Source organism: Morone saxatilis, unplaced genomic scaffold, assembly GCF_004916995.1.
Source record: "Morone saxatilis isolate NCDOM2014 unplaced genomic scaffold, NCSU_SB_2.0 Contig8, whole genome shotgun sequence".
Taxonomy (NCBI): Eukaryota; Metazoa; Chordata; class Actinopteri; family Moronidae; genus Morone; species Morone saxatilis.
In genome coordinates this window covers 22,852,148-22,863,895 of record NW_023340257.1, presented here as the reverse complement: position 1 = coordinate 22,863,895, position 11,748 = coordinate 22,852,148, and the positions used below count along the sequence as shown (strand labels likewise).

Genomic DNA, 11,748 nt, shown 5'->3' with positions numbered 1-11,748 from the left:
TCTTTTGCTTCCATATTTCAGGACAGCCACCTGTCTGACTGCTGTAATTCTGAAAGCCTTTCAAGTAGGGACAGTTTGGACAATGAAGACCCCAACCAGAGCACAAAACATCTACAGTGTTCCTATTCATCATTTATGCTTGACTCAGAGAAGCCCCATCCAGAGACAAGAAAGCAAAATGATTTGTCTCCAACATCAGACCTAACGTCTTTCTCAGCCATGATGCTTCTTGGTGATAACTTACCCCAATCAAGAAAACTGCATGAACCTAAGCAGAAAAGACAAGAGGACTCTGAGGGGCCTAACAATAAGATGCATGCTTTCAAAGCTTCTTGGGGGTTCACATCTGTTGAGCAAACGCCTAAAACAGTGACCCAGCCTGCTCTACACAACTGCAACTTATTAACTCTTTGTGAAATTATGAATGCAGACCCAGAGCCCTTTGAGGTGAACACCCCACAAAACAGTCCAAGTGACAATGTCATTGTTACAGATGGAGTTGCTCCAGGCAACACAGCACTTCAGTCTTCATGTCCTAAACAAGAGGCTCTGCTGGATCTCAGGCAGCAGAGGGTCTATGATGACAGGCAATTAAAACATCCATCAGCTACAGAAATTCTTTTGCCTGCCAAAAATGGTAACAGCAAAGACATTTTGTTTGGGGCGCCCTCAAAGCCAAATATTTTCTTGAACGATAGCACAACAGAAAATGCCTCACAAGAAGGAACTCTTCGGCAAACAGGAAAAGAAATCCATTATCTCTCATCCCAGAAAGAGGCTAGTGCTTCCATAAACAACCTCAATAAGGTTTCAAACTCAGAGCCCAAAACTGGAAAGCCTATTAATACAGCATCCGTGCAACATGCATGTGTGTCTTACATTCAGTCAGACACTCTTAAGTGCCTTAAGCGTCCTGAGGAGGAAGTACAAAAATTGCCTGTTTCGGTGGGGACTTCTCATTCGGTGTGTGAAGTCAGATTCATTAAAGGGATCCTTAAAAAACAGTCCAAATATGTGTCAGGAGATAACACATGTATGTATGGCTCAGGACATTTGATCTTTGCAAAACAAGTAGCTTTAGCGATCAGAGATAGTGTTGAATTGACTAGAGCAAAATCCAACGATGTGGAGGGTAACAACAGCGTAAAAAAGAAGCTACGTTGGTTTGATGAGGTAAATGTGGAGAAAGAGGACAGAAAACAGGACATAATGAAACAGATGAAAAGCAAGTCTTCCAATCTCTGTCAGTCAAATAACAACACAGAGGACCACCAGCAAAGTCTCACTACAGTCTCAGGGGCTTCCAAGCCTGGACCTGGCATGACCCCTCCAGCCTCCACTGGTTATCAATTTACAAAGCAAGCGTGGACAGATGTTGGGGTTCAAGTCAGCTTGCCCCAGGAACGAGCAGACGAGGTCAAGGTGCCGTCGAGCAGCACCAGGACCGGTGGCCCCAAGGTCCCTCGGAGAGAGCGCTCTGCCAGAGCTGGAGCGGGTCCTGTTTCCTCACGGACTAGAAAGGGCACTGTCATACGACCTCAATCTGCCACCGAGGTGAGTCAGATTGCCAAAACCCAGGGGAAGATCATGGTGCCCCGCCCACCTCCAAGGATGGAATCGGTGGAATTGAAGACGCTGTACATCACCAAGGCTCCATATGGCATGGATCATGCAAGTGTCAACTGTAAACAAGCTCTGGTTTCACAGCAGGCCCTGCACAAGGACACCTCAGAAGGCTTTTTGTCACCTTACACACATCATGTAATCAGAACAGATAGTTCTGTTATGTACACACCACTGCCACCCTCGTATACCTGCCCCGTCTCAGAGGGCAACACAAAGGGCGCACCCAGCTTAAGTCCTCAGGAAACTCAGGCCTGCTGTAGAAGAAGAGGGATGGTGTACAATGAAAAGGGCCTCTGTTTAGATTGCACCCCCACAGATGAGGAGATCTCACAGCTCTGGAACGGTGTCCGCACTGCTTTAGCCACCAAAGACGGTAATGTATATTTTGGCTCACACAGCTTAGACTCGGTTTGTGTGTGCAGAGATGTGTCAGTTAGATTTTAATGCAATTTTTCTGAAGCTCATTTGTGTCTAAGCATTATATATATGTGAGTACCAGCTACAGTACAGTATACTGATCCCTTTTATGCTTTATCCCTAGCATACAATTACAATTCCAGTGACCCTTTGAATCTGTCCTTTTATCTTTAACTGTCCTCACATATAATCACATTAAAAGGAAAATTCAGTGAATGAGTTGTCTGATGTGTGACTGCAGATTTGCAATTTGCTGCCAAGTTGTATAAGATTCCCAAGAGATCCTTTTTCACTGGAAAGTTATTTTTCATAATTTGCATCAATATGACATGTCTTCTTTGGCACTAAGCGATTACCACTATTCATGCATTACTGATTTACTGAAATTGATCCATACAACAGCTGACATACAGTTCTCTCTACGTCATCTTGTGTTTTGATGTTGAGAAATAAGTGATTTGACAAGTCTTGATTTCTTATTTTGATCTAGGTTGAGCTATATACACAATATAGACAAAATATTAAATTCTGCTTGCAATATCACTTTTAGCAGGACAAACAAAGCCCTAACAAAACAGAGAACAGCAACAATTACAGTATGTATGAATGAAATAAAGTGGTGTCTTCTCTTTTACATTTTAGGTCACATGCTAATTTACATGCTGCTTTCTCAATTTCGCTGACTTTGGAGTCAGCAGTGTGTGTGTGCAGTATTACAGCTATCTTTTCTTATCTTTTCATGTGTTTTTTTTGCTCCATTTATTCCATGACACTTTGTTTGGGAAAATGCTGTACACATGCAGTTCTTATTCACATGCTTAACATGGTCTGTTTTTATTTTCAGTCATTTTTATTGTAGGCCAAAGATGAAGGAAAATATTTTATTATGCATCCTCTTTAAAATTACCACCGGGCCTGGGCTCACCACATACTAGTCAACTAGTTGTCATTTATGTCAATGCTGTGGTGTTTCTCCGTTTTTAATGATTTCAGCAAATGCATCTTCTTTCAGCAAAAATCAAGCTTGGAAGACAGGCCCTGGAGAGTGGGCGAGTTCTGAGGAAACCCTGCGTGGAGCACAGCAGACAGCCTCCTGGCTCAGGGAACAGAAGGTTTCCTCAGCCCTCTCAGGTACATGCATGTAGTTTTGCCCTGTGGGGAGGAAGAGTGAGGATAATTACAAAAGATCAGTAAATGGGTGTGTGTTTGAACTTGTTAAATCAGTTTTGCAGTCCCTTTCATGCTGTCTTTAGTGTTGGTAAACTGACTAGACGCCACGATTTATGATTCTCAAGACGAGACTTTCCGGATGGACTTGAGTTGTTGGTGTTTTACAAAAAAGCGTTGATGCATAATGTTTTTGTTTACAACTTGCTCCACCTGTTATTGTGCTTAGTGCCTGTCATCTAGAACTTTTGCAGTGTGCTATTAGGCTAAATGTCTGAACATGTCTTTTATTTTGTCATGTGTAGCCAACAAAACAGACCACAGAGCCAGTCAGATCGTTCTCCAGTGCATACGACATGGCCTTTCCAGATGAAGGTATTGTGTTCACTGTGTGTGTTTAGGTTTCTTGTCTTCTGTAAAGTTTAACATTTCATCTCTCTCCTGCATATATTTTGTTAAATGTATAACCTAAAAGAACCCAAAAGCCCTTAGTAGTAATGTGAACGGAAAATAAATATTCTGAGCCAGTACCATTCACAGTCATTTTAGCAGTACAGCAGGGACATCAGAAATTTAGAAAGACAACAGCTCAGCTTTATTTGCATCCATAAAAAACAACAAACAACAAAGTAAAGTGGAAACAGCTGAGAATGCATACCACTGATGTGACTTTGCCTGTGGTCTCAGGTTTGGAGAGTGCAGCCCAGTTACACCTGGGTGAAGTGCATGCTGAAGGCCTACTGGAAGAAAGGGATATTGTGGCTGCAATGGAAACAGCCCAAACACAGAGGCCTGGAACAGTGCAGCAGCGCAGCCAAGTGCACGGACTCACCACCATTTCCTTGGAAGAGCAGAAAATCCTCCTCTCTCTGGACAGACTCAACCACCAGCTGTTCTGTGAGCACTTTGTAAAGGCTGTTTGCATTAGAGCAGAACTGATTGACTAGATTATTGTGATCTGCATATAACATGAAGTATTAACATGTTGTCATTTCAATGTAAGATAAGCGCTCCTACCTGTTGTTGTTTGTAGGTGTCCGGGAACATGTGAGGAGTAATACTGGCACGCGTGGCCTTGTACTTATTGATGGACCCTCTGTAAGTATGAATTTCTAAGGGTTCTAGTGTTTGCCTCAGGATATAAGGGGACTGTTGAACATGTTTTATTACTTACCTGCTTCCATTGTTTTCAGACAAGGGAAGTGAAAGTCACAAAGCACCGCACATCCTCAGCTAACAACCGGTCTCGATACCAGAAGAAAATCTGACCTGAAGCATGTGTGGTCCACAGTGGTCTTCTCTCCCATCAGTGCAATTTTTCCTGTCCTGCGTCACACTGTATAACCAACCCCTTAATTACCCTGTAAAATGACCTCAGTCTCCTTTAAAACAAAATATGTCCACTGGAGTGACTTAAAAATCTAAGGCATTAGCATCAATGGACTGTAGAGACAATAAAACATATCAGCAGAATTAGACCAAGCTGAATTTTTAAGTTGTCAAGATGAAAATACTTTGTATAACAACACATTGTCTCAAAAAAGCCACTTAGTATTGAGCAGTCAAATTCTAAGTGCCTCTGAAAATTGTACTGACTTCAGTTTGTTTTTATTTCACAAATGAATTATAATTGACACATGACTAGAATTGACTGCAAAATATAGACTGTAAATTTGTACAAGATTAGTTTTTATTTTCTATGCTGTCCTATTCTGTATTTATTTTATATATTAAAACTATAATTTTATGGAAGCTATTTTAAGACCATATTGGCGGTGAACTGAATAAAGCTTGTCTACATACTGATAAACTGTGTGGGTGCAGTGTGTTTGACAGTGTTAGTATTTCCTCAACCGGAAATGGTTTCTAGAGAGAATGTGTTGCAACGTTAAAGGTGTGTTCTTTGATGGCTGTGGAAGGGATGATTATGTCTTGTGCAGAAGACTCAACCTACTGGCTTAACAAGGCGAGTCTCTGCCAGAGGGCCTCCTGCCTTCTACTGCAATTGCATTTACCCTGAACCTTACTCTTGCTTTAGTTCCTATTTCATTTTAAATTGTCCATAGAGTAACATCAGTAGACTAGAGCATATATTTGATTTTAGTTGTCAGCTACTACATTTTTATAATAAAATGCAGTATTTAAATAAATGTATCTCTGTCTCCCTTTCCAAAAAATAGGTGCTTTAAGGAAAAAAGCTGCAGGGATTATTGATGTGTGTTCTGAAGGAGTTGCCCCTCCTTCACCAGCATGTCTGGTTTTGCCCTTCAGTCAGCCTGTTAGGACTTGCTCCAAGAGGTGGAGGAAGCCCAAGCTCACTTGAAGATTCAGGCTCCCATCTGTGATGAAACTTTTTTTGGTTTAACTGCAGGTTTCTGGTTCTATGCATGCATACATTCTTGAGTGTTTTAACAAGGAGCTGTAAACAATGATGTGACTGTGGCATCTCACTGCCATGTAGAGTCATGCATCATCTTGTTATCTTACACCAAAACTGAGGACATACACGAAGAGAGAAAAAGGAGAAAATATGCTCAGCTTTGGTGTGTGGTGATGCCTGCAGGAACAGAAGCCCTTTGACAAATTGTGTGCAAAGAGATTCTCTCATAAAAAGGACAAAAGATGTCCACTGTGGTTATTTGAGGAGGGACATTTATGTCACTTTTAAGCCAATGGGCAAAATGTCATCAGAGGCGGGGAAACAGTGACACTTTATCTGAATATGTCAATTCTGATATTTAACTTATTTAAGTGTTACTAAAAACAATGTCCTGTATTTATAAAAAACAATATTTAAGTAAAAAATATATCCTGCTGATGATGCATATATGAGTTAATAAATCAGAATGCCCATGCACAGAGAAAGAACAGTAACAGTAATATCATGTACAGTAAGAGTTCATCTGTGCAAACTCTCTGCACAGCATCGACCAAACTTTTACTCAGAATACTCTGCTGCAGGTTGTTTCTAAAATCTGTTCCCTTTGGCCTATTACCGTTAATGTTCAGAGTCATTATATCATACAATAGTAAGCTTAATGACATTTAAGCCTTAACCAGCACAACACCCAGAAACCCGACAAGAAAGGGCAAGAGTGCTGAAAATAAGGGTAGACATTTCCCCAGATGCGAGTTCAAGCTTGTGCTTTGGTCTGTTGTGACGCTTAATCTCAGGAGTATTCTGTCATGTTTTGTTACAGTCCATTTGACATGCAATGAATGAGTGGTCTGGCTCAGTTTCTTCAAAACTGAATAATTACTGCACGCATGCATGTAAAAAGAGAACTAACTGGATGGCAGGTTACGGTTATGATCAACAACAACATGAAGACAAAATATTGAAACTAATCATAACTTTTTAAAAACTGGTTGGTTTATTTTTACTGTGTTATAAAACAATATACACATTACATAACACAGCTACACAATGGATGAATAAATCTAAGGATTTTACTCATAAAACTGAAAAATAATATATGATAAAAACACTCAAAGTTAACATATAATAACTTATATTTTCCAACGTGGTCCTGACTATATTGTAGTTGATGAATTCATGTTAAAGGGAAAACAAACAGAAAGAAGTGGGTAACAGAGAGAGACCAAGTTTGCCTGTTTGTTTATTATAATCTGCACACATAGCCTGTATGTACGCAGTAGGGGGCACTCCAGCTCCCATCTGCCTATCTGCCTGTAGCAACACTGTGCGTCACTATATCCGATAATAACACCAGACCAACGCGTTTTAAACAGGGAGGACTGCTATAGTCGCCCCGTCTTTCATTACCCACCATCGATTCAGTCAAATGGAGCCCAGGAAATGGTTTCTGCTGATATTCCACAGCATCACACCAAAACCTCAGTGACACTGAGTCCTTCTGAAGGATGAGGAGATGTTGACCAAAAGTGACCAAGTGGGTGGTCCCCTCAGGGCTGCCGGGACACTGCAGTCCATCTCTTTAATGTGTCTGAGTGCATTACAATGATGTGAAAATGACCACTTTCACCCAAACAATGGACATATCTTGACTGGCAGCATGTATGCACAGAATGTGTCCTTCATAAATCAAAATATGTGCCCTTGTAGAATTATCATTCAATATTGCACAGACATTAAAACCTTTTTCAGACAACTTTGTTGTGAATTATATAGCCTAATCCTTTAGTGTGCCTTAATGGAAATATAAACAAATAACAGAATTTAGCCTAGGACAGTTAAGAATATTATATTGATACAGGAATTGGATAAATATAATTAATCAATGTCCACAATTTATCCCTTAATACCAGGAAGTCATAATATTGGACCTGTTGCATGCTGAGTATTTTTAACCATTTTATTATATTATTTATTATATTATTTTAGATGTTTTAAAGTTGACAACGTTTCTAAATTAAATGAGAAAAACATAAATAACAAACTGGGACAAACTAAACTTGAGACGTGCATCTGTTTATAAAGATAATGTGACTGGCAGAGGGAAGCTCTTTAATCTGTTCATCTGGGCTTTACAGTGTCTGCGGGTATTTAATAGGGCTTCATAATCATTCATTCAGTGGATGTATGGGAAAAAGAGTTGAAACAGAGCCTCTGTATCCAAAGAGAGTGGATCTTGACAAAATGATTTCTCAATGGAAGAGGGGCCTCATTAGCATAACAATTGTGGGAACTGCATGGATCTACTTTTCATGAGCACTGTAAAAAAAAAAAGACAGAGAGAGAGAGAGAGAGAAAGAAATAGTACCATTATGCATAGTGATGAGAGAAAGTGTGTTTTTGATTTTGGATTATTGTTCAAATCACTGAGTTGTGTAAATATATCATACATAGCCATAATGTGTGATATTTTACACATAAACACTGAGAAGCATATACATACACACTATTTTCTAAATAAATAAACACATTTTTATGTAACATGTAAATGCACTTAAAATGCATAAACCTGTAGAAATAAAAACAAATAGGATTTTAAAAGTGAGGATACTAAATCTGAACAAATTCTGAAACTTGCAAATAAATTGTATTTTTTCTATATACTTAACACTCTACATTTTGGTCTGCAAATGAGCCATAATTCAATGTTTTCCCAAGTGGGCTCCAGCTGGAAAATCAGGGATCAGCAGGGGTCCTTGTCGTATCCAGGGGGTTGCCAAAATGGCAATAGGACTACCTTAATTCAGCAATTGTTGCCCGGATGATTTAATTAATGTGCAAGAATGACTGTTCAGTTTCTCCAGCGATTATTAAATAAACAACAACAAAAGTCACCATGTCATATGGAGTCTGTCAAACTCCTGTCAAATGGAGGTTTGAGGAAAGAGGATTTTAACATCTTAACAAAAGTTGTGACATATATTCAATCAAATATTGGTTCATATTTATTTAATGGAAGTTCATGCTTTGATGTAAACGGGAAAACTTTGGCATAAATAAATCTGGAGGCCCCTGGACCTTGTCGGGCCCCTGGGCTGCACTGACTGTACCTTTAAACACTCTTGTCCCAATTAAAGCAAAGCCCCGCCTCTGAGGCAGACATCCCATGAGTCATAAAGTTTGATGTCCTGCCCAAAGTTTAGACCCGACTGAAGCAAAAGTTTTTTTCTAGAAAGTGAGCTGCGGAGATTTGTTCTACGAACTATGAATCTTTCTTGTACGAATATTCACTAACAGCTTCAGCTTGGCCGAAACGCAGAGAGGGACTCTTCCAGCCTCGCGTTTGTTGTGTTTTTCGTCTTTTGTGGCTGCGTCTGCGCTTTTTTTCCCCTTTTTTTTTTGTTGGAAAAGTTGGGGCCGGGACGACAACATAGATTCCAGTGTGGAGTAGATATGCGCTTTGTTACATTCACAAGTATGCCAGCAAGAAACAACAGGAAAACGCTGTCTTTCACTGCAGATTTCGACAGCTAACACACTTTGGGGAAAAAAAGAAAGTACTGGACTGTTAAACTTTAGAATGACTCGGGATAACTTTTACTGAGTGCCGTCGATATTTCCTGCTTTCCTGCTGTGTGGAAGAAGAAAAAAAGTTTGGGATTGGCTCAAACTTCTTTTTGTGAGTTTCTGAACAAAACATTTTCGGACACATACAGTTCGCAGACTGTTCTGGGGCAATGGATCCGAGCCAGCATAACCCTCCTGCCGGACACCAAATCGTCCATGTACGGGGCGACTCTGAGACCGACCTGGAGGCGCTTTTCAGCGCCGTGATGAACCCGAAAAACACTATCGTCCCCCCTTCCGTACCCATGAGGATGAGGAAGCTGCCAGACTCCTTCTTCAAACCTCCTGAACCAAAGTCCCATTCCAGACAAGTAAGCGCGCCCTGTCTCTCCTCTGCCCCTTCCCAGAAATCACGATTAAAGCGAGGCCCATCCTGTGGGGGCTCAGGCCTACAGTACGTGACTGCTACAGTCAGTTAATACTTTATCCCAAGTAGAAGTTGTTTATAGCCTTTAGGATATTACCACTTTGCTTTGAGAGGCACGTCGTAAAATGTAGGATACAGAATCCTCTATTATTTGCACTAAAAAGGATCATTTACCCTGTACTCACACACCTTTTTAATACGATACATCTGATTCAGAGTTCCAACCAAGTTATAATTACATTGGTATAATCACTATCAAAACCAGGCCCTTGGGCCCTGTGCGTAAAAAGTTCTAAAGAAGCCAAAGCCATTTGTTTGGCCTTATTACTTGTTAGCCTTATTAATGAAGAAAAGGGATCTGCAGAAGAGGAATATTACTAGTGAGTTGTCAGATTGGCTGAACCTACTCAGGACAGTTCAGCAGCAGTTTATTTACGGGTAGCAATCATGTGGAAATTATCAAAGGGATTCTCTAAAACGGAGTTTTTCGTATTGATGATTTGCAATCAGAAATCTTATGATTGTTGAATTCGTCCTATTTACCCCCCTCCCCCTCCCCCTCCCGTCCCCCACAACTGTTGCTTGTGGTCTCAGTTTTGTCGTCAGTGCGCATGCGTTGCAACAGTGTCTGCGCTCTCTTCTGTCCCCACACAGGCCTTGGATCCCCCCATCCTCGGACTTAGACAACATTTAGATAACTTCCTGTATGTGGAGGGATTATAATATATAAGTGACTGAAATGTTAAATCAGGTTAATGTATGTAGACTGATTGAAGTCCATAACAATGAATAACCATTTATGGTGTGTGCCCATTGTCTGTGGCTGGCCTCAAATACACTACAGTGTTTTTTCTGTTCAACATTTTTAACTAGAGATACTCAAACAAGCTTAGGTTTTAGACAAACCTAATTGTCTTCATAACAATGGAAGTAAAATTAAGAAGTGCCTAAGGGAATCACATTATTTAACAGGTCTATGGGACTGCATTCATACTGCTTTTCTTCCAACACAGGCCAGTACTGATGCTGGGAGTGGCGGAGCGCTGACACCCCACCATGTCCGTGCACACTCATCCCCGGCCTCCCTGCTTTCGGGAGCTGTTTCTGGTGGCTCCCTGTCTGGCATGCCCCCAGCAGGTGCCTCCCCACAACATCTCCGTCAACCTTCTTATGAGATTCCTGATGACGTGCCCCTGCCCCCTGGGTGGGAGATGGCCAAGACTGCCTCTGGCCAGAGATACTTCCTCAAGTAAGTATGCTGGCAAGAAGTGTCAACACTGTTTCTTGCATTTTACAGTTCTAGGACAAATCTTTGCAACTTAAAATAATGGGTTTTTGTAAATGAATAGATGACTTGTACAGTTAAGTAAGTAAATGAAGAGTTTTATTTATGTGTAGCACATAGTCCTCCAGACATCTCTTCATGCTACTGTCATTATTTTACATTCTGATGAAGGGTTTCTTTTCTTCACTTGACTGGTCAGGCAAGTGGATCAGAAATCTACTTTTCCAAAATCAACGTTTACTTGCACCTATACAAATTATTGTATTTATTAGCATAACATAACAAAGACTAAAGCTAATTGTCATGGTTAATCTGCGTACCTAGGTCAATGCTGTTCTTTTGTTAAAGAGCAGTTGCACTGGAGTGTGCAGTGAGCGGCTGCACATTTTTTTGAGACATGATACATTGTGGTAATCAGATTTCCAATTACCCGACTTGCCTCAGCGTCATGTTTTGTACAAGAACCAGCAAGGCCCAGGAGGAGGGCTGTCAGCAGCCCTTTTATCTGCCATGCAAGTGAGATGCTGTCGGCTCTTGTTATGGAACTCCAGCAAAGTTTTTCGGAAGCCTTGCTCTCACACTGCAGCAGCAAACAGCAAATTCATAGTTGGAGTTTGGTCCACATCCTTTCTAGCCTGACCTGGCATTTTACTTGCCCAGAGCAGGTGGGAAGTCTTCATTGTTGATTCCTGATGACTTTCTGACCAGACAATTAACCACCCAACTATTTTATCCCTGTTGTCGAAAATTTGTGTTCCTTAATTTTTTACCAAACAAGACAATTTTAGTCATGTCTTTTTTGTCATATTTCAGAATGTTATGAAGAGTCACTGCAATATGTCCAATCACCTAAATGGCTGTATTCACTGGGGTCAAGACTTA

General features: G+C 40.7%; 2 protein-coding genes across 2 annotated transcripts in view; both read left to right on the top strand.

The window, feature by feature from the left end:
• Positions 1-4,957, top strand: part of cep126 (centrosomal protein 126) — a 10,372-nt gene extending 5,415 nt beyond the window's left edge. The window contains exons 6-11 of the mRNA XM_035679546.1: positions 22-1,999; positions 3,056-3,174; positions 3,516-3,585; positions 3,898-4,107; positions 4,244-4,308; positions 4,404-4,957. Coding sequence (XP_035535439.1) covers positions 22-1,999; positions 3,056-3,174; positions 3,516-3,585; positions 3,898-4,107; positions 4,244-4,308; positions 4,404-4,478 — 2,517 coding nt within the window. The 3' untranslated portion in view covers positions 4,479-4,957. The remainder of the gene's footprint in view (positions 1-21; positions 2,000-3,055; positions 3,175-3,515; positions 3,586-3,897; positions 4,108-4,243; positions 4,309-4,403) is intronic.
• Positions 4,958-8,767: 3,810 nt separating this feature from the next.
• yap1 (Yes1 associated transcriptional regulator) overlaps positions 8,768-11,748 on the top strand; it is a 23,989-nt gene continuing 21,008 nt past the window's right edge. The window contains exons 1-2 of the mRNA XM_035680173.1: positions 8,768-9,525; positions 10,595-10,830. Coding sequence (XP_035536066.1) covers positions 9,325-9,525; positions 10,595-10,830 — 437 coding nt within the window. The 5' untranslated portion in view covers positions 8,768-9,324. The remainder of the gene's footprint in view (positions 9,526-10,594; positions 10,831-11,748) is intronic.